This window comes from Calidris pugnax, unplaced genomic scaffold, assembly GCF_001431845.1.
Source record: "Calidris pugnax isolate Ruff unplaced genomic scaffold, ASM143184v1 scaffold86, whole genome shotgun sequence".
NCBI lineage: Eukaryota > Metazoa > Chordata > Aves > Charadriiformes > Scolopacidae > Calidris > Calidris pugnax.
In genome coordinates this window covers 1430499-1458078 of record NW_015090843.1, presented here as the reverse complement: position 1 = coordinate 1458078, position 27580 = coordinate 1430499, and the positions used below count along the sequence as shown (strand labels likewise).

The 27580-nt window shown below is 41.9% G+C and overlaps 1 protein-coding gene across 12 annotated transcripts in view; it reads right to left on the bottom strand.

The window, feature by feature from the left end:
- PTPRK (protein tyrosine phosphatase, receptor type, K) overlaps nt 1-27580 on the bottom strand; it is a 353816-nt gene that overhangs the window by 224550 nt on the left and 101686 nt on the right. For all 12 annotated transcript variants that reach the window (XM_014942619.1, XM_014942624.1, XM_014942626.1 and 9 more), the window contains exons 4-5: nt 27102-27217; nt 9782-9956 (exon numbers count right to left, since the gene is read on the bottom strand). In XM_014942619.1, the coding sequence (XP_014798105.1) occupies nt 9782-9956; nt 27102-27217 (291 nt within the window). The remainder of the gene's footprint in view (nt 1-9781; nt 9957-27101; nt 27218-27580) is intronic.

The following is a 27580-nucleotide window of genomic DNA, read 5'->3' as shown; positions in this document are numbered from 1 at the left end:
AAATTCAACCCTGCATCTCAGCAGGAAAAAATCTTCCTCTCTGCACGGAGCTCAGCTTCCCTTGTCTTCAACAGAGACAGATACGTGTCTCATAATTTTCTATATCATTCTGCAAATATACTATCTTCCAGCAGTTAACACTGCAGGATAATCCTGCAATATGAATTATTAAACAGACAAACATTTAAAACTCTTTAGAAAAAAAAAAAAAAAAAAAAAACTTCTATCCAAACTATTCTGAGTAAACTTTTTGTAATCTCTTTAAAATTACCCTCAAATAACTCTCCAACCAAGATGATTAAAGGTCACTAGTACACTGCAAAGCATATTTTTATGAGATAAATTCCATTATAATTGCAACAACTATTCCAGCCACAATTTAGACATAGAATCCAATTATCCATTTCATTTTCATTTACACCTCATGGGCTAGATCATTTATCATGTTTCATGATAATGATCAGAAGGCACATGGAAAGCGATTTCTGGAGGTAACAAATTACCTACCATATTAGCATAGCTTACAAGATCCTGTCAACAAGTACTATGCATAAATATGAGGTAATTAAATTTACAATGTGCAGGAGCGTTTGATATGCTACTTGCTTGTCTAGCAGCTGCCAAAAAATCTGGGTTACTAAATTCAACATACCAGTTTAGTCGCTTAAGTACAGTAATTTAGCTCTTCATAACCCATCAGGAGTCATTATGCCACTAGAACACCACCAGGTAGACGGCACGCAGCGGGCTGGAGATCTGGAGATGAATCTCTCATCATCCAGTATTATTCCTTCTTGCCACCAAGCCATTCATCACGTCTCCGAGACAGCTCGGGATGAGAGCGCCGGACCCTCACATTACTGCTCCTTGAACCCTGTCTCATCCATCTTCTGCACCGGTCCCCGTCTGCAGGGCAGTATCACCTCCCTGCTGCACAGCTCAGCCCCAGCCTCTAATGCCTTTAACCTGCCGTGCCACTCTAATAGTAATTGATTTCTTTTTATTGCCAAGACGGTGCTCCCCAAGACTACGTGCGGCTGCCGAAGCCGGGAGATGGTCAGGACAGGGCTACAATGCAAGCCTTCAGGAACATGACCCATCTCCTCAGAAATACTGCTGTATTTCCATATTTTATCACACATGTATATTTATCAATATATAAAACTGATATAGCAATACATATGCAGTTTCTGTCCCTGCAGTTCATCTACAATTTAATAGCAAGCTTCACTCAAACGCGGCTGAAAATTAATGTCAGGGGTGGCTTCACTTTGTATTTTTGTTAAGTGATTCAGTATTAGAACACTATTAGATTTTTAAATACATACTAAAGCACACAGGTGCACCTGCATTCCAAAAGGAACTTAGATTAACTCTCCATTGATCACGGCAAGTCTTCACCAGCACGATGACTTGTGTACCATAAACCACCCAAGACTAAGCGTTTTAATTCAGCTTCATCTGAATGCTGTTATAAAAGTTTAATAAATCAAAATGATCAAAATGCCCCCGGTGGCAGGTTGGGATTCAGTTTCCAATTCAAATTCCCTTTAATATATGGCTTCTCTGACACCCTGCATTTTCTGCCATCTACGTTGAATTCCAAATGTGCTCCTTTTCATCATTACCATGCATCTACTCATCGGCACACTTTTTAACAGCCCTGCACAACACACAGAGGTGTCAAACCTGGAGGGGCTTTTCCCCTCCCCCAGACTGGAAAATGATGGCAGGTAAGGGAACTTTGTCTACCCTTAAGTAAATATTTTCTTAACCTCCCCGCTAACGTCAACGGCATTTAAAGGGAGACAGCCCACCCCGAGCTGCACTATCCCAACGAAACATGAGATTTAAATAAATGTAGAGACAGACCAGATACTGGAAGGGAAATTATCCAAGTGAAATACAGCCCTGGTGTGGTGGGGCAGTCTGGAGACAGCTCTAATTAAGATGAGAAAAATCACGTTACTGCAAACGATCCTGGTGTCATCGCACTTGGATAAAACGCAGATATAAGAAACAAAGAATCCCCTTGTTCCCCCCCAAAAAGTGACACCTGCCAAGAGCTTTTTCCTCTCCTTTCCTTCGTGCCGCTTCCCATCAAGTCTAAAGGCAAACAGGGATCCCGCTATTCAGAGGGATGACATTTTAATTTCCCACATGCTTTATTTTCTGTTTGTTTTGCATTCACCTCTGTACTTGCTCAACAAGGAGGCACATGAAGAAATGACAGAGGTACAGGACATCACCTAAACGGTGAGACCAAGCTCATGCCATCAATCATTAATGCCACTTTCAAGAAGAAACCAGTTAAGAGGAGCAGTGGTCCCTCTCTGCCTCTGTACTCTGCCCCTCTGCTCTCTCACATCTTCTCCACGAGCGAGAAACCAAGGCATAACACTAATGTCCAAGCTGAGGGATTATTGCACTTGACTGAAAAGATGCCTGAAGCACAGACCCCCAGGATCCTGTGCCAACAAGGGACACCCCCTACATCTACTCTTCTCTGACACTCTGCCCCAAATACCGGCCATAGGCAGGACTTTGGCTTCTGCTTTGATCCACAAGTCACCTTAAAGTTCAGGGAATACAGGGAGAAGATGCATATCAGCACTGAAAAGGGTAGCTTTTGCCTAATGAGAACATTAATTTTGATGGTATCAAGCAGTACAAAACTCACATCTTACGAGATGAAAGCAAAGCGTGTGCTTTACCTTACATGTTTCAGATCTTCCCAAAGAACAAATCACAGAACTACAATAAAGCAACATTTCACATTAAAAAAGACTTCAAGAGGATTATGAGGAGATAGAAACGCTCCCTACCCAAATTAAGCCAACACTATAATGAAGCAATGAGCTAAGCAGAGTCCATCACACCAAACAGGAGACCCATCTTTGCCAAGAACACAAGGTTTTTACTTTTAGTGATAGTTTCATGCAAACTTTAAAACAATACAAGAGGGTCACCTGAACATCAGGAAATGTTTTTTCACTCTGTGGGTGACCAAGCACTGGCAGAGGCTGCCCAGGGAGGTCACGGAGTCTCCATCCTTGGAGATATTCAGAAGCCATCTGGACATAGTCCTGGGCAACCAGCTCTAGGTAGTTCTGCTTGAGCAGAGGGGTTCAACCAGATGACCTCCAGAGATCCCTTCCAACCTCAACCATTCTCTGATTCTGTCATTTCAAAGGTAACCCTGCACAGCCAAGATTGTGCAACGCAGAACCACAGAATCCTGAACACTCTGCATTTCTGTTACCTCCTGCCAATCCAAGTCTCTTGAGCTTTTTTAGAAATCCGGTCAAACCTGTTTTCTCCTGCTTCTCCAGGAAAAGCAACTTCCCTGTGCTGTCTGAAGAAAATAAGCAATGCACCTATTAATTACATAAACCAGAGATAAATGTTGCCTGAGCAAAGAAGAGCAGAGTTACTTGAGTTGCCCAAGGAGAAAGCAGGGCTGCTGTTCTGGGATGGTCAAAGTATGAAGAGCTCGGGACTCCCATCTGTCTCTATGTTCATAACTAATAAATTGAGACTTACTGAGGTATTTTCCTATATTCATGTTTCATTCTTCATACATGAAGGAGGCAGGACTGGACTTTGGGGTGACAGCCCCTCTTTACTTGCTGTAAGAAGCAGAGGATTGAAAATACAATTTCTGTGTTAAACCTGCTTAAAGAGGATAGGATCTTAATATGGTAGAGAAATTAAAACTAGAGGATGCCACTAAAAGATCAATTTAATTAGACCCTGGGCTCTGAAGGATGCTTACACCCAAAGTATAACTTGTGTTTTATTAGTGAGGTTTAGAAAAACTTCATAAAAGCATTTCATTATTTTTCCAACTGCAGCAAAGTCATTAAGACGTTGTCATCTGCTTTTCCTGCAGGAATAAAACCAGGAGAAAATTAGGCTTCAACTAATAGGGAAAGTTGGAATATAAAGTAGTTTTGAAGGTGATCTGGGGGTCCAAAAGAGTAACAGCACTAATATCTGCTACATGGGTCTTTGGACTCAAGCTAAACTGTTTGTGTACTCCTGTAGAAGCCTGGCAAGGGTTCAAAGGGGCACTTGGCCAAGAGAACAAGGCAAAACCCACAGATTTCAACACCTTGGACTGTAGAACCTCTCTCCCCAGTTTCCCCTCTGCTCTGAAAATCAGGGAGTTCAGAGAAAAAAGCACCCAAAGACTCAGCTCAAGACTCCTCAGACATAGAGTCCAAAGCCCTATTATACATCCCCCCCAACCCCTGGAGACTGAATTCCTGAACACAACACAAAATATCACTGATAGCCTGATTTGTCTCGCGTTTATGATGGGGAGTGAGATAACCAAGAGGTGCTAAAAAAAATTAAATCTACTATTCATGAGAGAAATTAATATTGAAGGACAGAGATATGGGTCATTCACCAAAATTGGTACAAAAAGAGTTAGCCCATTCGCAAGCCAGAAGAATATATTCACACTACCTGATGCATTCACTTCTGTCTGCAATCTACTGCTCTCCTTGACATATTTTTTAAGCCTGCTATTTTGCTCAACAAATAAACCAGGGAGGCAAAACTGAGGACACACATCTGGAGCAAGTCCACAGATTTCAGTTTTTTTCCAGACAAAACAAGTACTAGTGAAATCTGGAAAGTAAATTTCGGTCCACAACTTTCTCAAATGGAAAAGCTTCAGGTTCTTTTGTAAGAAGAAACAAAACACTGCTCCTATGAGAAGTACTGGCATCACCGGGGACCAGCCAAATTGCTGGTTTTCCTACAAAAAAGTCCTCAAAGGGATTTCAGACAAGAAAGGCAGAAATATCACTGCCAGACTGGCTTACATAAAAAAGAACTGATCCTGGTGGCAAACTAAGTCCAGTAAGGAAAACAAAGAAGAATATCATCACAAACCCTGACAAAACATGAACCTAATGACTTAGAGGGGAGACTTTTGCCATGTCAAAGCACATCCAAGAAACAAAATGAACTCATACACAGGTCATTTTACCAGAACTTGTGATTTCTGGAAGAACGGTCAGAAGACAGTAGAAGAAAACACATGGAGTAAAACTGCCTTTCTTTTTGTTTCTGTTACTAACTTGGATTTTCCAGGGACATGAAGACAATCCCATATTGGAACTATAAATCAAGGTGTAGGCCTCCCCTTGCTTTGACCCCACCACAGAAGAGCTGTTGGGGCTGGATGAAGAAATGTTAAAAAGAAAAAATATGTTCACCAAGTAAAACCACAAAAAATTGTTATAATTTATGACTCAAATAAAACTTAGAAACTTAACAGTAGAACCAGACGTAAAATAGAACTAATCACGTATTATTAACAAACGCTACAGTTGATTCATACATTTTCAGAGGGTTTTTCCCTTATTTTTCTTTAAGTAACCTACTTTCTTTCAACTACTCTATGTAAGATCCACTACATAAAATAAAACACACTGCATTTTCTGCTAATTTTGCAGTATTTAATAATGTATTACTAAGTTTTGTACCATTAGTCTGCTAACAACGTGTACCAACTTTAAAGGAAAACAAACTTGGGAAGGCATACACACACTTTACATGAAGTGTAATTCATCATCATAACATGTGAGAGAGTGGGTTCTTTTTTTTTTTTTGAGCAACAAACTGCTGTTTCATGAAAATAAAAAAAAAAACCCAAAACCTAAAGACTTATCACTCATCTGGATCTTCCAGGTACACTGCACCCAAACAAAATGGTGATTTTATTCATCCTCCCTGCAAGGCTGCCCAAGTGTAAGACATTCCAAACAGGAACACACTACATTTGGATTATTTTACAAATTTTTGCTAACAAACCTCGTAAGAATGCAACATCAGCTTCATCTCCTCCAGACAGCCACTTTTACCATGCCTGGGCAACCAAAAAGTTGATCGCAACGGCTGTGATGAAAACTACCTCTTTTCTTGGTGCACAAAATCACTTTTCTGATAAATATCCCCAACTTCAGACAAATATTCCAGTATTTTTTTTAAGAGCTGTGAACAATGACACGGCACAAGAACTGATTACAGAGCAAAGTTCTTTACTGCCTGAAGATCAGTGCATTTGGTACCACAACTTCGGAAGTCTACACAATTGTATAGACCAAGTGATGTACAGATGAGCCAGGGCACAGGCAGTGTCTTTGGGCACGCACTTTCTACAGCTCCACGTTAAGTAGCAAAAGGAGCAGAAAAACTTTGAGTTCTCAAAAGTAAGAAAGAAACAAGTAAAAAGAAAGAAAATGTCCATTCCTTCTTGTTCACTCTGATTTAAATGTCACAGCTACCGTTCCTCCCAGTTTCTCCCTCAAGTTCCAGTACAGACAACCCCGAAGGTTTTGAGAAATTAACTTCCCAGAAATTGTAAATTTACTGGCCACCAAGGCAAAATATAAATAGATCATTAATCAGATGGACCTATTCAGGAGGGTAAGTCAACTAACAGTAATGACAACCCCAAGCTTCCCGTAAAAGGAAGGGAAATGGGAGAACCCCTTCTGCTCATACCCAAGGATAACAGCAACGACACAGAAACCACGTTAAAAAAAAAAAATAAAATAATTAAAAAAAAAAAAATCAATACAATGTAGTCACTGAGCCTTAGCTGAAGACCTGCTCTAAGCAAAGGTGAGGCTTGAAATCATTGACTGGAGCTACTTTGAGTAAAACGTCACAATTGAATTACAAATCCTAACCTAGACTGATCTTTCTTCAAAAAAATTAATCAGAGTCATTGAGTCATCCCTTTCAGGGTCCTTAAATGCAGACCATCCCTCCCAGGTAACTACATTTGTAATAAACTTCAGAACTCCACTGAAAGTAATTCTTCTGTTAAAGCTCAAAATGAAATCATGATTTTTCAACAGAACGTACATCATATAACTGGAAATTTTCATTACCAAGACTAACTTATGGATTGCCCATCAGAGAAGTATCAAATGCCTCTACACTGATATTATGGTACCACGTCTATTCTGATGTGGAAAACTTGGCCAAGTACACCCAGGATTTTGAGTTACGGGGCAACAACTCCTGTTCCTCATCCCTCACTCTCTAATAACCAGCCTTGTCAATAAAGTTTGGCTTCTACAAACCAAAGACCTTCTCATTCCTCAAAACGATCTGGAAGCAACACTAAAGCCACGACAAAGTGAATTGTGTTTCCTGGGGTATTTTTTCCCTTCCTCTGGCTGTGAGAACATACAGATCAATATTCTTCAGCACGAGAATTCCGCGGCGAAATTTTCATTTGTTCCAAACAGCAAGAAAAGGGCCCCGAGCGTGCCCTGTCACTTCCAGTTTAGAAGGAAACGCACTAATAAACTCTTCCCCCTGGGTCATCTTTGACAATGGGCAATACTATGCCAGCTCTTATTAAAGGCAATTCGTATCAGTGGCCCAAAAATTTCCCTTAAAATTATCATCTTTTGTATCCATGTAGCAGGATGTCAGCTTTAAAGTGCCACTGAGATATAGGACCTGTCATTATGGTTAATTTTCAGCACAGTTTTAACACCAGGGTAGCTGATCCCTAAGGGTATGCTTTTTTGGTTAACAAGATTTATTTAGTGGTTATCCAGACAAACAAGAAAATATATTACTGTATATTGCTTTTCAAATATAACAGCAAGCAATAAATCCTAGTATAAAACATAAATCTTTGTTCTCTACCATGATGTCAAATATATAGAAATGTTTTTAGAAGATTAATATTTTTTTCTTTTCTATTTTTTTTTATTCTCTCTATAAACATTGCTTACAATTTTGGTGCTTCCAGTGCAAAAAGCACACAAAAAGTAAAATTAGCCTTAAAATATGAAACCTATACAGCTATTGAATATATAGCTATAGATATCAAGCTTATGTTCTGAGGCATAAAGATGGTATTTGCTATCAAATGACCGAAGCTTCTCAGCAAAACAATATTCTGCACTGAAAAAGAGAGTACCATGAAGTTTGATATTGTTATCTCACTTCTTGAGAGAATAGTGGTTTAAACACCATTTTATTGCTCTATTACAATAGAAAAGAAAAAAAAAAAAGAAAACCCAACTTCATTTATTGGATAAATATATCCATTGCCCTGCTTTTTTAACAACAAAACAGAAAGTCTGTTTTTGTGCTGTAACAGGACCAATTTCCTTGTATTAGGGTGAAGACCATCTTGCACTTTGCTGGACAAAAGGCAGAATAAAAAAAGCTGTTAACATATTGTCTAAATCCTCACATGGTCAGCAAAGCCCATTTTTATTGATGTTATATAGAAGCTGTAAAACCTAGTTGATCTCAATCAACTGGTCTCCCCAGGAAAAGGCCTCTGCCAGCAAATACTAATTATTGTTGAGCATTTTCTATGCTACTTTGACCTCTACAAGCCGAGGACAAGCCCCCTCTCCCTGTCCTTTTGATATTGTTATCTCACTTCTTGAGAGAATAGTGGTTTAAACACCATTTTATTGCTCTATTACAATAGAAAAGAAAAAAAAAAAAGAAAACCCAACTTCATTTATTGGATAAATATATCCATTGCCCTGCTTTTTTAACAACAAAACAGAAAGTCTGTTTTCGTGCTGTAACAGGACTAATTTCCTTGTATTAGGGTGAAGACCATCTTGCACTTTGCTGGACAAAAGGCAGAATAAAAAAAGCTGTTAACATATTGTCTAAATCCTCACATGGTCAGCAAAGCCCATTTTTATTGATGTTATATAGAAGCTGTAAAACCTAGTTGATCTCAATCAACTGGTCTCCCCAGGAAAAGGCCTCTGCCAGCAAATACTAATTATTGTTGAGCATTTTCTATGCTACTTTGACCTCTACAAGCCGAGGACAAGCCCCCTCTCCCTGTCCTGCCCCAGACGTGGTGGGTGACTCCCTGGTACCAACTGACCAAGGAGCTGGTTTCCAGACCAATGAGCCAAACGAGGCAGATTTTGTACTACTTCTTCTCCCTGTCCTGCCCCAGACGTGGTGGGTGACTCCCTGGTGCCAACTGACCAAGGAGCTGGTTCCCAGATGAGCCAAACGAGACAGATTTTGTACCACTTCTTTTTCCCCCACTTCAAAATATATTTTATTAAGCCTCATCACAACCAGGAGGGAAATTTTACAGGTGACACAATTAGGCAAGGAGAGATTTTATACCTTATCCCAGGCCAAACAGCAAGGGGCTTCTGGAAGAGAAAACCAAACTCCTGTATTCAATTATATCCTCTGCCAGTCAGATGGTGTGCTTCCAGAACACAAAATGCATAAATAAATGGCCGACCCAACCTCTCCACACACAAACTGCAGTTGCACCCCAGCCAGCTTCTGAATTAATTGCAACAAAGAAGTAGGAAAAAAAAAAAATATTTTCATTTTCCTCTCCTATTTCAGAGGTTGGAAATGATCACCATAATGCTCTCAGTCCTTGGCTAGGTGGAAGTTTACAACTATTTTTATATACCTGTCTCCCAGGTAACAGCACAATGTATTATTATTTGCTGTACAACCAGTCTGCCCAACAGGCTTTAAAAGGGCATGTTAACAAACTCCACCGCATTCTCTCCTACCCGGAAAAATATTTATGAAAAGTTGAGCATTTTTCACCTTAAGTTCAACAAGCACCATCCACAGAAAAGCATCCGGGCAAGTTACACACACCCAGGATCAGGGGTTTTACACAGATATATTCTATGGGAAGCAATTGTAAGGAGTTTTGCAAATCAAAGCACCGGTATTAAGAACATTTAAATGGATACAACGAAAAGGATTAAAACTTTACCTCGAACAATGAGTTGAGCAAAATTTGAGACTCCAGAACCTCTCTCTGACTGAGTGACACAGCGGTATAAATCCTGGTCGGTTTTTGTCACCTCTTGCAACTTAAAGGTAGCAGCAAATCTTCTGTGATTGATGTTTTTAGTCTGAGCAACTGGAATATCTTCCCCGTTTCTTCTCTGAAAAGAAGAGAGACCGAGGCAGAGTTATCTAAGAACACAAAGACATTTATCACGACCATCACACAAAGAGCACACAAAACCAAACGCATTCGCCCATTGCCATGGTAGAAGAGCTGAGTGCTGAGGTCCCATCAAGAACAAACCAGGACTCAAAAGCATTTCAGAACTCAGTTTTGGGGTGAAAAGCATCAGGTTTTCGCCATAAAACATGCCCAGGACATACCAACTGCTGTTGCTTCATAGCTGAGGCCACAGGAGAGCCCAGCAGTAGCAGCTCTACTCCCCTAAGAAAATTCATTCAACTTTAAATAAAATTGTAACAGATACACTGGGTGTATTGTAAAAAATATTTAAACAAACCTGTCATTGAGGTATTTCATAGGTTTCCAACAGCTCTTTTTGAGCAACCAGCCAATATTTCCTTTTTAATGCTCCCTTTTATCTGCCCGATTTCAATACCTTCTAAAATTGTACCTTTGTTACACTAAGCACCATCTTTCTACCTAAAGCTAGTGGAAATAAAAAGGGGAGGGAAGGAAGCTGCTAAAAGAGGAATGATGTATATCTCATTTAAAGGAAAGAGTTTAAAGAGTTCTGAAAAAAGTCATATCTGCCACAAATCACTGAGAAATTTAATCTGTCTGGAGCCACGGGGCAGGGTGAGAGGTCAGTGAGGCAGAAACAGTTTGAGCTCTTTTGTGACCCTTTTTCTTTATTCCCACTCATACTAAATGCTCAATTTTGATTTTAATCGAAGAACAGATCCTCCATCAAAAGTTAGCATTAAAAAAAAAAAAAACAACAGAAATATGCACCGAGTGAACAAATTATGATCCTGCTCTCCCCCATGGATCAACCACGTTATTCCCCGTCAAGAACACAGTTTCTGAGCACTCAGCTTTACTCAGTCCCTGGTAAGAAATTTCTGTGAAACTCCATCACCTGCTCTGCTCAAGATGTCACAAAACGTGACCTCCACGGTCATTTTTCAGCCCTAACCAACCCCTGGAATGAGAAACTTCATTGAGGTCTTAAACTCGGAGCTTTCTGCCTAACACAACCGAGCGCTACTGAGCCACAAAATTTAATAATAACCTGAAAGCCTGTGGCAAAAATAGAGAGGGGAGAAAGAGGCAATGAGTTAACGCTGCATGTGGTGATTCGCCAGCCCCCTGTCTCCAGCAGGAGAACTTCCTAATGCTCCAACACTTCATTTTACACCTACCCTTTGCAATCTTTGCACAAGTCAGTCACTCTCTAAACCGTTCTGCCATAGACTGGCCAGGGGTTCAGCCCTGATGCAGACTCAGTGCAACAAGTACTCATTTTAACTATTAATACGTTTAAACAGATGAATTTTAGCAATGAGTTAACGCTGCATGTGGTGATTCGCCAGCCCCCTGTCTCCAGCAGGAGAACTTCCTAATGCTCCAACACTTCATTTTACACCTACCCTTTGCAATCTTTGCACAAGTCAGTCACTCTCTAAACCGTTCTGCCATAGACTGGCCAGGGGTTCAGCCCTGATGCAGACTCAGTGCAACAAGTACTCATTTTAACTATTAATACGTTTAAACAGATGAATTTTAGCTTTATTGCACCAGTCAAAGCACCCTTCCCTTGGGGGAAGACAGCCATTTATACCAAACGCGGCAGATTTCAAGCTCTTGCAGTAACTGCAATTCCAACTGCAAGGGCCACACCATCACCTGGATCTACAGCAGGTTTATTGGTGTGACTCTTAGAATGGGATCTACAGCAGGTTTATTGGTGTGACTCTCAGAATGGAATCATAGAATAGTTTGGGTTGGAAGGGATCTTTAAAGGTCATCTAGTCCAACCCCCCTGCAATGAGCAGGGATATCTCGAACCCCCCTGCAATGAGCAGGGACATCTTGACTAGACCAGGTTGCTTAGAGCGCCAGACAACCTGACCTTGAATGTTTCCAGGGATGGCACATTTACCATCTACCAGTGTTTCATCACCCTCATTGTAATAAACTTTCGGTGTAATCTGCAAAGCTACTGTTCCAGTGTTTCACCACCCTCATTGTAATAAACTTTTGGTGTAATCTGCAAAGCTACGTGGTGCGGTTGACACACCTGAGGAATGGGATGCCATCCAGAGGGACCTGGAGGTGGTCAAGAAGTGGGTCCATGTGAGGATCAACAAGTCCAAGTACAGGGTCCTGCACTTGGGTTGGCACAACATGGGATGCCATCCAGAGGGACCTGGAGGTGCTCAAGAAGTGGGTCCATGTGAATCTCATGAGGATCAACAAGACCAAGTACAGGGTCCTGCACTTGGGCTGGCACAACTCCCCAGTGTCAAAACAGGCTGGGGGATGAAGGGATTGATATTCGATGTTGAAGTGAATATTGCCCATGAGTTGCAAAAAACTTATCCAAGAGATTTTTCAGAGGTATCCTTTCCATTGGCCGATGCCAGATAGAAGGAAAAACCCCTGACTAGTCCTTGGCCAATTTTGCTTCTCCAAGGAAAATCCCATCTTCCTCATCTCATGAAGATGCCACTCGTTCCTGGCTCACAGCCACCCTTTTTCCCATGGCACCAGAAACTTGGGTCCAGCTTTCCATGTTCCCATCACAGCACAGCTGAGTCCTTCTCAGCTCCACAAGAATCTGGCTGTAATTAAGAAGAATTAAGGAAGTTTGCTGACACCTGCAGAGACGCCTACGGCTGAAAGGCCCTTACTGAACCTTCAGGGATCAATGAAATTATTAAATTCCAATATCCCACCAACGAGGGGTGATGTTAAAGGCCTTATTTCAATGCTTCTTAAGCTACAGTAAAATTATGTTGTGGGAGGTGCACCACCCACTCCTCTTTGCTGGCTGCTTCTGATAGCAAAAGCTAAATCCAAAAGCAGGATTTTCAACCTCTCCCCGCCCAGTTTCAGCCAAAGGTTTCAGCTCTCTGGAATGATAACTTAATATAAAACTTGGATACGCTGCCTTGAAGTAACCAAATTAATCAAACCTCATGGTACTTTCTTCCTCCGGTGCTTGTCCCTGCTCCCCCACGAAACACAAACTGGCCACAAAACTGTTAAACTGACCAAGCAGAAGGCGTATTGCTAAAAATTATACGACAGCAGAGTCCAGGAGTAACCCATGTAATGCAGGAAAAAATAAATATTAAGAGAGTTTTCTAAAATTAAGGACTCCCTTCCCTAAGTTCTGTCTGTGGCAGAGACGCACGTCCAAGGCCGCTGCGTAAAATAATTTACCCTCTGAAGCTCAGGACTTGCTGACTTCAGCTCGTCTGCAGGCTTCACGGGGAGACACAGGGTGAACTGGCCTCCTACTTAAAATGAAATATTAATGCGCTTTCAGAGCAATTAATCAAAATAAAATTTAACAAGCTTTACTGTTCTGCTCCAACAACAAAACCTAGGATTTTCTTCGCTATTTACATTAGTGATTTCCTACCACTTTATCTTACAAGGCTTAGAGTAGTTGCTCCAATTTCTCTGTATTAGGATTTGTTTCTTGGGAATCCAGCTGCACAATTACATCTTCAAAGTCTATCTCCGTGTACAGCTTACCCATTAAAATATTTTCCCCGTCATTAAAATGATGAAAAGTTGAAACAGAAGAGAGTTGTCACTTAAAAAATGGACGTTAAACAAAAAAAAAATCCCCCGCATTCATTTTGGTGCGTGTCCCTTCCACCGACGAGCCATTAGCAAGTCAGAGTTCAGATGCACTGCCACGATCTCCTAATTAAATTCTTCTTTTTAATGTCAGGGCATTACTACTGATTTTAAAGGAGAGGGAAGAAAGGCAGCAGTGCTCTCTGCTTATTAGAGGGTTCCTGGTACATACTGCTTCAATTTATGTCCTGCTCACACTGAACAGAGCTTGAAAACGCTGCTCAATTAGGTTTTAAAAATTCAATTTAAAATTAATGTGGAGTTATACTAATAGGTAATGGCTGTACCCTGTGCAATCCTTGGTTCCTCCAGTCCCTTGCTGTCTGATTTGATAACCCTGAATTGCTCATTTAGAGGAGGTCACCACCAGGCAGCTCTCCTTTGGTGAAAATAACTCTGGGCTTCGCGAAGAACTACACTCTATAAACACTCGATTAAAAGAAATGTAAGCACGAGGAAAAACCTCCTTAATTCTGGCATTTCAGGCATTTTAAATTATGACCTTAAATGAGTCTTTATGACTTCAAGGTTATTTTTAATCTGATGGGAACATGATTTTATTAATTTTATTTTTGCAGGCAATGAAATGAGATCATCTATATTTTAAGCAAAGTCAACAGTAAAGTCTGCAGAGCTTAAAAAACAATCATAGGCAAACTAACAATTAGCCTTAAATTTCTCTTTTCTGAATCATGAAAGAAGTCAGGAATTTAACAAACATTAAACGAAATTTTAGTGGATCTTCAAGAACCTGAATGGAACCTGAAGTGTCTAAACTCCAACATCCTATTTAATTGGTAGAATTTAAGTGTGCTTCCAATTTTCTAATACAAAATTAAAGCTTATCTGCATTTCTCTCTCAACTTTTCAAGTCGAAAAGTGGTGGTTTCTGCTTTTTTTGTTCAAACAGTAACGAGATACCATACCATTCTGTGGTGATGTTACCTCTAAATTTTTCTGAATATTTTTTTTTTTTTTTTCATACCACTGATTTTTATCAGCCCGGACAGCTTAACCTTACACATCCCCGACCCTTCCTTAGTGTAAACACCTTAAAACAAGTCCTCTCCACCGCTAATAATTACAGTCAACTCCGGTTGCCTTCTCAGGCTCTCGGCTGGGCACCGAGATGCCTCCAGAGATCAGAAGATGTCAACATTTTCACTGCAGTGACACAGGCGTTAATTCTGGCCCCGCTCGCTCCCCCCTCCCATGCTCCTACAGAAAACTGACCTGGAATTAAAAAAAAATAAAACCTTCCTGGAAAACATATTCCCTCCCCTATATGTTATCATCACCGAACGGATTAGCTCATGATGGGATTCATTGTGTGGCCACCGGGAGAAGAGGAGAGGGCACAAACCCAGGGGTGGTCCTGAAGGTGGAATCAAAGCTTCCCCGAGGAGCAGAAGGGACCCGAGGATGATCCCAGCACCCCAGGAATTACAATTCTGCTGCCCCTGAGGAAAAGGCATGATGGGATTCATTGTGTGGCCACCGGGAGAAGAGGAGAGGGCACAAACCCAGGGGTATTTTTTTTTTTTTTTTCATACCACTGATTTTTATCAGCCCGGACAGCTTAACCTTACACATCCCCGACCCTTCCTTAGTGTAAACACCTTAAAACAAGTCCTCTCCACCGCTAATAATTACAGTCAACTCCGGTTGCCTTCTCAGGCTCTCGGCTGGGCACCGAGATGCCTCCAGAGATCAGAAGATGTCAACATTTTCACTGCAGTGACACAGGCGTTAATTCTGGCCCCGCTCGCTCCCCCCTCCCATGCTCCTACAGAAAACTGACCTGGAATTAAAAAAAAATAAAACCTTCCTGGAAAACATATTCCCTCCCCTATATGTTATCATCACCGAACGGATTAGCTCATGATGGGATTCATTGTGTGGCCACCGGGAGAAGAGGAGAGGGCACAAACCCAGGGGTGGTCCTGAAGGTGGAATCAAAGCTTCCCCGAGGAGCAGAAGGGACCCGAGGATGATCCCAGCACCCCAGGAATTACAATTCTGCTGCCCAAAGGAAAAGAGAATTTGTAAATAACCTGCTCCTAATTTTTTGTGCTTTTACTCATGGTGTCAAGGGAGAAACGTCATTTTTTGTGAGAGCAAAAAGGGTTGAACAGGGATAGTTGGAACGCCGGCAATAATGCAGCACCTCTGCCAAAGGATGCTTTTGAAAAATAAAACAACGTGAGGGGAATAAACCACACAAATAACTATACTTTTAAGATCTTACTTATGTAGCTGCCTGGCACTTTTCAGCAACTACACAGCATATGCTTTTACAGTATTTAGGACACAACTTCCAAACGGAGAAAAATCTCTTTCTAAAAAATTATATTTTTTTTTATTAGTATTATTGGTGTTAGTCTTCAGCAGGGTTTGGTTTTTTTTCCAGATTTTTCCCTTCTTGTCTTCTCCTAACTGATCAGGTTTTTTGTTTCAAGCTGCAGGGTGAATATTGTAGTTGAGCATGCACTGCTCAAGGTGATACACATCTTTAATCACTCTGTCCAGAATCCATATTTCTGTGAATTATGGTTGGTTTTTTAAAAAAATATAAAAAAAAAAAAAATCAACAACCTGCACTCAGGAGTTATAGCTTTCTCAAAAGCTTTTTTATTATTATTTTTTTTAAAATATAGATTTATTTTTTTTTTGGTGGCATGTGTTAGATTAGGTTCAAAATAAAAGGATTTAAAATGTCCAGAAAGAACGAGTGTTGTTTTTATTTGTGTAGTGGAATGGCCGGGGACACTGTAGTATGAATTTTGCTATTTTGCCTCTGGTGGATTTTATTATAATAAAATAAATTGGGATTGCCACCTCTGAAGGGCCAGATGGCTCTCAATTAGATTATTTCCTGAGAACCCTTGCTTTCTTCAATAGGAATTTCAGTGCAGTGAGAGAGAAATGGAGCTACTTGAAAGGGGACAAGCCTGAGTAGCAGCAGTGCCTGTATCCAAGGCATTCAAAGGAATCAGGGATGTTTCTGTACTGCAGAAAAATCTGGATTATTGGATAAAACTTGGCTTGTCACATTGATTCAAGATCTTCAGTTTCTTTACGTTTGCATGAGAAAAGCTGCATTGCTTTTCCTGCCAATAAAGGAATTTGATGGGAAAGTAGGATCTTAGTCTCATTTGCCATGAATGTAGGGAGATCAGCAAGTTAAAGCGGGCTGTATTAATTTCCTACTAAAAAAAAAAGTTTATGCTTTTTCTTAAAAATTGTACAAACAAAAGAAATTGCAACTTCACCTTCTTTTAGTTTAAGAAGACAGGATTATCTAGGCATATTATTTAAGCCGTGGCGCAATTCTTGTTCTGCTTGAAAAAAAAAATTTAGTACTAAATCATGTATTCGTTAATAAAATTTAAAAAATCCTACTTGTTCAGTCATTTGTAAAAAAAAATTTAGTACTAAATCATGTATTCATTAATAAAATTTTAAAAAAATCCTACTTGTTCAGTCATTTGCTCTTTGTGGGTGGGGGCAAAAAATTAAGATTTTATTTATCATTTCATACAATAAATAGGTATCATGCTTATTATGCTTCTAGTATGTTTAATAAGTTTTTAAGTCCCTAAACTATGTAAGTGCAAAAGAATAGAATCAAACACTTCTCAGCAGATGATTTTACCCTTTTATAAAAGTAGCTATTTGAGGAAAGCAGGGTTTGAGGCATGAAGCAACCCACTGCACATCCCACCAGTGAGGAGGGGACAACCTGAACGGAGGTATTAACAGACAGGACTCACAGGACCCAATGGGCAAGGGATTTATAAGAATAGAGGTTTTTATAAACGTGACCTTGATTTCAGAGAGCTGGCACCACCACAGGCACGGTCCCCAGCCCCCGGTGCTCCAGCCACCACGGGGGCAGCAGCATCCTTAGGGAAGAGCTACAGGGATGAGATCCCAAAGGCTGCCGAGTGAACCAAACGACTGGCAGCCACACAGGCTGGAGGACTTTGTTAACTGGAGCATAATTAAATTAAAACCAGGAGGATTACAGTATTTCATGTTGCCAAAACCTAAGATGACCAGGCATCTAGGGAGAACTGCCATATTTTACCCAGAAGCTGATAAATTGGGGATGGAGAGAGGGAGAACAGTTCACTCGAGGTTAAGTGACATAGATAGCATTAGAGGGGACTACAGAGTGAAAAGAAAGGGGAAAAACCTTTGTGAAACAAACAAGATAGAAGGAGAATATCAGATCTGAAGTTATGAATACTGTATTTTTCATTGGTGAATGCTCTTTATAACCATGTCAGAGTCAGCAGCGTGTGATACAGAGTAAACTAAAAGTCATTTACAAGGAGCCTGATATATCATCACTTCAAGGCAGCTTTTCACACATCTTTGAAAAATACATTTGGAAAACCAGAACGTCTATCACAGAACACAAACATGATCAGGTGAAAGTGCAGGTAAAACACACAAGTCATTGTGAAAGAGGAGCCCTGTCCTCCACGCTTCCCTAGCTTGTTCCTCACTTTCAGAAACATCTTTTCTATAAGTAAAAGCAACTGAATTATTTCAGTTCAACACCAAAAAAGCATCAGGCTTGACAAGTGACTAAAACTGAAAAAAAAAAAAAAAAGAGGGACCAAAAATCTCTGTCAGTTCCACAGCTGAAACCCTCCGGGTGCTAACAGAGCACCTTCTCTCAGCTCCAACTCTCCTCCAACACTCAGAGTGCTCAGCTCCCCTTGACTTTCAGGGGCCACAAAATTCACACAAACCAACCAAAAACATTCTTCAAAGGCAGCGAAAAAGGTGAAGAGGCAGGTGCGCTTTGACAGAGAATGTTTTCATCATCAAACTAAAGAAACGGCATCTTTAACCTGCTAATTAACTGTAGCCAAAGAAAAAAAAAAAAAAAAAGAGGGACCAAAAACCTCTGTCAGTTCCACAGCTGAAACCCTCCGGGTGCCAACAGAGCACCTTCTCTCAGCTTCAACTCTCCTCCAACACTCAGAGTGCTCAGCTCCCCTTGACTTTCAGGGGCCACAAAATTCATGCAAACCAACCAAAAACATTCTTCAAAGGCAGTGAAAAAGGTGAATAGGCAGGTGCACTTTGGCAGAGAATGTTTTCATCATCAAACTAAAGAAACGGCATCTTTAACCTGCTAATTAACTGTAGCCAAACGCAATGGGAGCTCCAAAGGCAGAGTTACATTAGAAAACTGTGAAAAATTTAAAGTAGAAAAAACATGCAAACGACGTAAAACAGAGTTAAATTGGATGTAACCATCCTATTATAGATATTTTTTCAGAGCCCACGAGCCACCCAACGCTTGGCTGCAGTTCAATGGCTTACCCCCAAGGACCCACGTACCCAAACCCTCCTGCTGAACACCTTCACCTTCAACCATGGGAAGGGTACCCTGGGAAGGAAGGAATTACGTGGCACAACTTCTTTCTGCAACTCAAACCCAAAGGGTCAGGGCTGTGTCCCCCAACCCCCTGCCAAAGGCACGGGTTCTCATCAACACCAGCTCCTGAAACACTCCATTGGCGTAAAACAGAGTTAAATTGGATGTAACCATCCTATTATAGATATTTTTTCAGAGCCCACGAGCCACCCAACACTTGGCTGCAGTTCAATGGCTTACCCCAAGGACCCACGTACTCAAACCCTCCTGCTGAACACCTTCACCTTCAACCATGGGAAGGGTACCCTGGGAAGGCAGGAATTACGTGGCACAACTTCCTTCCACAACGCAAACCCGAACGGTCAGGGCTGTGTCCCCCAACCCCCTGCCAAAGGCACAGGTTCTCATCAACACCAGCTCCTGAAACACTCCATTGGTGCTGCACAACCACCTGCCCGAGTGGGTCTTCACAGGCCACCAGCTGCCCATGCCCAGGGCTGGTTACAGAGCAACACGTACACGGTACCCAGCGAGAGAAAAATAAATGCTAAATATCACATCACATTCCGTGGCAACGGGCACCAAGCCCCAACGGGCTGGCAAACAAGGCACAAAGGTTAGGGCTCCTTCCTCTGGCACAACTTCCTTCCACAACGCAAACCCGAACGGTCAGGGCTGTGTCCCCCAACCCCCTGCCAAAGGCACAGGTTCTCATCAACACCAGCTCCTGAAACACTCCATTGGTGCTGCACAACCACCTGCCCGAGTGGGTCATCACAGGCCACCAGCTGCCTCCAGGGCAGGTTGAGGCTGGATATTAGGAAAAATTTCTACACTGAAAGGGTTCTCAGGCATTGGAATGGGCTGCCCAGGGAGGTGGTTGAGGCACCATCCCTGGAGGTGTTCAAAAGACGGGTTGATGTAGTGCTGGGAGGTCTGGTTTAGTGATGATGCTCCTTGTTTGTTGTGTGGGTGTCTATTTTTGTCAGTTAGGTTGACGGTTGGACAAGATGATCTTTAAGGTCCCTTCCAACCTAGAAGACTCTGTGCTTCCTCAAGAAAGGGAGCGAGATATGGCTGGTGGTTTGAGCCCAAACACACAATCCCGCAGATGCTCATCCATCCTCCGGCTTTAAGGTCCCTTCCAACCTAGAAGATTCTGTGATTCCTCAAGAAAGGGAGCGGGATACGGCTGGTGGTTTGAGCCCAAACACACAACCCCACAGATGCTTGTCCATCCTCCGCCAGCAGTTGGTGCCGCCGGGAGGTCAGCCCCACTCCATTGTTTTTACAGCAATTTGCATTTTATTTTCCATAACGCTTTTTAATTTTGCTTTTTCTTTTTTTTTTTTTCCAATTATTTCTCTCAGGCAATTGCTTTAATTATCTGTTATTCCACCAGGAAAGGCATTTTCCTCCGGCAGACAGAGGGGCTGCATCAGCCCGCGTTAGCGCTGACGAGCCTCTCCAAGGGGCTGCCTTGCCCAGCCCTGGCAACCCGAGTGGGGTGGCCCTTAGCCAGCCACCCTGGTGGCAATCTGCACAGGATTACCAGCCTCCTATTAAACTTTTAAATGCATGGGGTATGTATGACACACACACACACACACACACACCCCCGTCCCCGTTATGAATCTCAGATTGGCCAAAGCAAACGGTCTGGCCACCGAGCAGGGGGGGAAAACACATCCCCACCGCCCAGCCACAACCAGCAGCTCCCCCGAATCCGAGGCGATGTTAAATGCAAAGCTCTGGGATGATGGATGGACTCATTACCGCCGCAGTGATCGCCATCAGAACCAGGTGCCAAGACATATGGTTTAACAGATGTTCCTGCAAAAAGCTCTATTCCCCGCTCCCCGCCAGCGTCCAGCGAAACCGGACATTGATACCAGACTGGAAATCGCATCGGGCTCCTGGGAGCCACGATTGTTCCCAGCTCAGGAAGCCGTTAAACGCAGCCTGATTATGCAAAAAACCCTATTGCTCTGATATCCCAATTAGACCCACAGAACAAATAGCTGGACAACGCGCACACTGCTCTCCCCAGTCTTTGTGTACCCAAATGGTGTTTATTCCGTTCAGCCAATTCTATTTCTGCACCGTCTTCACAAAGGAACGAACCTTGAAACCTTAGAAGCTTTGTCCCCACAGAAATCTCCAAATCAAACAGGAAAAGACACACACACACACACACCCTCCCCTCACACCCCACTCCACTCCAGCATTTTCACGTTTGGAATGCCCTGTGCACCCTATTCTTTCCAATATTTAATACTTAACATGTATCCATCCCAACAAATGGGTACTATGATATTATTATATATGGAGGGTGGAGAGAGGTGGGGGTTGGCTTCTTCTCCCAAGGGAATAATGGCAGGAGCAGAGGAAAAGGTCTGAAGGGGCAGGGGAGGTTTAGATGAGATATTGGGAAGAATGACTTTCCTGAGAGGGTGGTCAGGCACAGAACAACCTGCCCAGGGAGGTGGTGGAGTCACCATCCCTGGAGGGATTTATGAAACTTATAGATATGTCTCTTCAGGGCATGCTCTAGTGCCTGAGATTGTTGGGTTGTGTCTGTTTTGGTTTTTGGTGTTATTTTTGGTTGTTTGGGGTTTTCTTTGTGGTCGCACTTGATGGTCTCAATTAGATTAGATATTAGGAAGAACGACTTTATTGAGAGGGTGGTCAGGCACTGGAACAGCCTGCCCAGGGAGGTGGTGGAGTCACCATCCCTGGAGGGATTTAAGAAACGTGTAGACATGGCTCTTCAGGGCATGCTCTAGTGCCAGAGATTGTTGGGTTGTGTCTGTTTGTGGCTGTTTTGCTTTTTGGTGTTATTTTTGGTTGTTTGGGGGGGGGTTTGTGGTCGCACTTGATGGTCTCAAAGGTCCCTTCCAACCATGAATATCCTGTGATTCTGTAATGTGCACGACTAACGGGCAGAACCACCTCTTGTTTGCAAGGTCCTTCCAACCATGAATATCCTGTGATTCTGCAATGTGCAGGACTAACGGGCAGAACTGCCTCTTGTTTGCAAGATTATTTGTTGACGTGACTCCCCAGGAATGCAGGGTATTTCAGGGCAGGGGGACACACAGTAGCCATAGGCCCACCTTTTCATTCTACACCAGCGTGAACAAAGCAGCAAGGTGCACCAAGTGGTAATAAAAGAAAGAATCCTTATTCTTCCAGTGTCTTTCCAAAGACAATTCATAGGCTTTAGAGAAAAGGAGAAATGGGCAAACAGCTGATGAGTTACGATGTCTATACATGCCATATTCCACCTTTTAACATGACACAAACACTTATCTTCACCTCCTACAGGAAAGAACTTTTCAGCAAGAGCTTCTGCTGACTCTTGAAACTTATCTGACAGAGCACAGCAAACAGATCGGGTGGAAAAGCCAGGTTCCCACCTTGGCTTTGGGGTTCTGGAAATTCTAAGAGGAGGGGGAAAATACCAAGGAAAAAAAACCCCACAGCATCGCATTCAGAAGGGGGTGGCAAGCAAAAATGACACCAAGACTGAGTGTATTTATAAACAACATCAATGCCCACCCTAAACAAAAACTAAGGACTTTGAAACTCGTTCAGAATTTGCTAATAATAATTACAGGTCCTAAAGAGAATCCTTCAGCTCACGAGGGTAAGGGATTCGATAGAAGATTAGGTGGAAAAGGTGAAGAATCAAAAAAATGTGAGCTGCATTTCTGTCCCACTCCCACACCTCCTGTTCATCTCACCACAACAGGGCTGTTTTAGATCGTCCTGTTCAGCCAGTTAAATCTCTTTATCTCTGCAAATATTTGCTTTGTATTAACAAAGCAGCAACTTTTAAAGACTTGTGTTATCTTTTCTGCTTATCTTTCAGTGCCAGAGCCCCGACTCTCCCAGATCTTGGTCCAGGGGGGCTGAAATTCAGGGATGGGAGGGAAGGGGCATAAAGGGGAACAAGAGACCAGATACAATCTAAAACCAAACAAGAGCAGAATGTGCAGCCATGAAAGTCAGGAGAAGTTCAGTTCAATGTTAATTCCTATTTGTCTGAAATATTTACAGATGTACGTTTATAGAAAATGGAGTTGATGAAAAGACTGTTATTACAGCAGTAAACACTACTGAAATGCTGTACCTATTTTTACCCATTTTTATTTTCAGACACACAAAAGTACGTGCACTTAATTATATATACACTGAGAAAAACATAAGCATGGAAACGTAAACGGACACAGATGATCAGGGCTTTTTCCCCCAGTTACTAAAAAAATCTATTAAAGCTTACGTAGGACACTACAATGAGACACGCTACCGACATCTACTTTTAATTCAGGTCAAGTTGTTTTGATGCTTCCCTCTTCCTTGCTTCTAACCAAACATTCCCATCTTTTTCCACCTGTTGGCACTATTTATATACATAACTGAGACATGAATGAAGCTTAAAAAATAATAATTAAAAAGAATAATAAAATTTTTTTTTTAAAATCACAAAAATAATTTTAAACCACACAAAAATAAACAGTGCTCATCACTCCCAACAACAAAAATCCAGTTTGGCCCCAAATGTCTTTCAGCCAGCTCACTTTTCTAGGCTGACTTCCTGGCAAACTCCAAAGCCCCAGAGGGATGAGGAGGTCAAAGCTCAGACTGAGCCTGGTTGAAGCCACAGTTTGGCCCCAAATGTCTTTCAGCCAGCTCACTTTTCTAGGCTGACTTCCTGGCAAACTCCAAAGCCCCAGAGGGATGAGGAGGTCAAAGCTCAGACTGAGCCTGGCTGAAGCCATGGGATGGCTGCTATTTTTTGCCCCCCACTGTTGAATTTATTTCAGCGCCTCCTGGCTCCAGGGAGCTGTGGGAGCACTGGGAGCACTGGGAGAGCCTGTACATCTCTATCACTTCAATGCAAGCAAATGAGATCTTAGATCCTTTCAGATACAAAAAGCTCTGGTGTCCCAGATTGCACCTCAGATCTTCACTTATCAAAGAATGTGTTTTAATAGGAAATTGCTGCCGGTTTGGTTCTTTTCTTTTGGATTTTTTCCAAGGAAAAAATTTTCTTTCAATAAGGACATAACCAAAAGCTATTTTCTCTAACACAGAGTACTTGGAAAGCGTCTTCTCCCCATTCTCCCATTTCATTTTTCGTTTTTGCACTTTTGGTTTTTTTTTTTTATTTTATTTCCAATGGCTTTTCTTTTTATGAGAAAAATACATTCCTGGAATGTTTCAGCTCAGGGCTCTCAAAAACAATTACTTAGGCATTTGATTTGATCTGCCCGTTCTTCCTTTCTGGGTATTGGGGCATTTATGAAACTCCGGGTCGGTCAAAGGTTAAAGTGAACCTTTTCCAAGTCACCCTGCGGAGCCTCACGAGGCGCATAAATATCCACCCCGAGTTTTAAGGAAAAGCAGTCAATTCACTATTACCTGCACACAACTCACTGTGTTATCTAAGGAAGGAAATTCAGAGGGGAAGCTGCTGATTCGTGTGTCCCTTGGGAAAGAGGGATGGAGGAGCGGAATGAGGAGGGTGGAAGAAATAAAAAAATGAGTCGCCTTTAAATTGGTGAAAAGTTCGCACTGTTTAAGGGGAAGCAAGAAGGGGAACAGAAGTTCAAGTCCATAATTTTAGCAGCAAGGTATCCTTAAGAATACCAAAGCCCTTCATAAGCACAAGCAAGAGGAGTTATGAGCTCAAAGGTGCCTTATCTTTTGCACTTTGAGCAATTGCCACATCTGCGATCAACACACAAAAAAAACCCATCTGTATGTATATGGAGGCACAAAACATCTGTTTTGTGAGTTGTTCTGGCTTCTCAGGGGAGTGTAAATCAACACCCCGAGTTTTTTAAGGAAAAGCAGTCAATTCACTATTACCTGCACACAACTCACTGTGTTATCTAAGGAAGGAAATTCAGAGGGGAAGCTGCTGATTCATGTGTCCCTTGGGAAAGAGGGATGGAGGAGCGGAATGAGGAAGGTGGAAGAAATAAAAAAATGAGTCGCCTTTAAATTGGTGAAAATTTCACACTGTCTAAGGGAAAGCAAGAAGGGGAACAGAAGTTCAAGTCCATAATTTTAGCAGCAAGGTATCCTTAAGAATACCAAAGCCCTTCATAAGCACAAGCAAGAGGAGTTATGAGCTCAAAGGTGCCTTATCTTTTGCACTTTGAGCAATTGCCACATCTGCGATCAACACACAAAAAAAACCCATCTGTATGTATATGGAGGCACAAAACATCTGTTTTGTGAGTTGTTCTGGCTTCTCAGGGGAGTGTAAATCAGCGAGGATGCTCCTCAGCGTTATCTGAGGCCGAGGAGCAAGCGATGGGGAAGATCTCCAGCCAGCTGCTCCTACCCAGCCCTTCTGACCCAGCATCTCCTGGAGGTGATGCTTCACGGGTGTGCTCCTATTGCCATAGTCCTGCCTGTGACACAGCAAAACCCGGCTTCATTTCACTTTCTGTGCTCTATTTCGCAAGTCTCCAAAATCAAACTCCTCTTCCTCAATGAATGCATTAGATCTTCCCTCAATTTAACCAAGCTCCTACTCACAGACGCCGGAGCACGAATCGTTCCTCCTGCTCTGATGCCTTTTCACTAAAAGCAGTGCAGTTACTGCTACATGTGTGTTCCTTTTTTTAATGTTGTGGCATATTTGTCCAGTAATACGTATCAGACTTCTTCTCATCTCATTCTATCTATTAAAAAAATACTCTTAAAAATATTAAGCTTCTCACATGCCTATACGCAACTGTTACTCAAGGTTTGTCAGCTCTGCTCCCTATTAAAAGAAAAATCAAACAGATTGAAGTAACTGATTATAGTTCAAAGTATAACGCTTGCCAAAAAAATAGATATGTTAAAGTTCTGATTATAGTTCATTTCAAAGTACAGCGTTTCCAAAAAAGTATATACTTTACAGTTCTGAAAATGTGCAGAAACACATATTTTTTAAAAAATACAGTTTTAAAGGATTCTAAAGGAGTGCTGGTGCTTAAGACTCATGCATAACCTAAAGCATCACATCAAGGTACACATACAACTGATTTTTTTAATCCTGAAGTGGCAAAATTTAATTTGTTAAGAAGCATCTGTAAAATATTGCCATCCTTCTACTTAACTATCCCCACGCCACAAAGTGAGGCGGCTGTTCTGGGGAGGTTGGTTTTTTCTTTTTTCTTGTTTTTTTAGCAAGAAGGGTTATTTTCTGGTTTTAGTTATCTCTTAGATTCTAACATACTATATTGGGTTTGCGTGGAGAGGTTTTAGGAGCAGGGGGGGCTACAAGGGTGACTTGTGAGAAGCTGCTGGAAGCTTCCCCCACGTCCAACAGAGCCAATGCCACCGGCTCCAAGAGGGACCTGCCACTGGCCAAGGCTGAGCACATCTGGGATAGCACCTCTGGGATAACATAGATAAGAAAGGGGAAAAAACTGCAGCAACTGCAGCCAGAGAGAGGAGTGAGAGCAACCACTCTGCAGACACTGAGGACAGTGAAAAAGGAGGAGGAGGAGGAGGAACTGCAGGCACCAGAGCAGAGATTCCCCTGCAGCCCCTAGTGAAGACCATCGTGAGGTGGGCTGTCCACCTGTAGCCCATGGAGGTCCATGGTGGAGCACAGATCCCCCTGCAGCCCACAGAGGTCCATGGTGGAGCAGAATTTATATGCTACAATAATTTGTATTTCATATGATACAATTTATATGATAAAATAATCCTCAAAATTTGTGACAGCCGCATTACATTTGTGTTTTACTAGATCCCAAATGCCAATTATCTGCATTCAGTAATGAATTTAGATACAGAGGAGCTGATTTACAAGTAGAGAAGGCCCACAACGCCCTAAAGACCAACCCTCCTCCACTGCCCACACCAATCGTTCTCGTTTTCAACCCCAGCTTTTTAATGGTGCAAGTTTCTCCATTCAACAAAGATAAAATTGTATTTATACTAAATATTTTACATGCAGAAGAAAAAAAAAAAAAAGGCTTAGGAATTTAAATATTTCACTTTCAGAAAGTGGACTGTCCTGTAGCCAAACAGCCTTGCACGAGTTGGCCTTACCTGGAGCCACAGCTTGTTATTGACGGCGTCTCTCCCCGTAGCAATGCACTGAAACGTAGCGTTCTGCCCCGCGTTGACCTCTACGTCCCCCAGCCTCAAGAAATGGGGAGATTTATCTGCAGAGGGGGGAAAACAAAATTTATAAATAACACTCACTGCTAAAAAAAGATGCCAGCAACATTATTGTCTCTCCAAAGACGCACATTATAACAACCGGTGGCTAAAAAACAGAAACAGAAGAGAGAAAATGATTTGTTTCATCTCCGTTTGAGAAGAAAGGGAGTCCTTTCCCTTCTCCCCTGGTGATTCTACTAACGTTATGTTATACATGAGTTATAATAAAGTCTTTTATAAAATCAAAGCCAAGAAGAATGAGATCAAATGCCAAAATGTCAGCAGCACTTTACAAAAATTATCCCAAAGACTTTCAGCTGTACGAAACCCATCACACTGAGAAAAACCCAATTAGCAGGGTACCG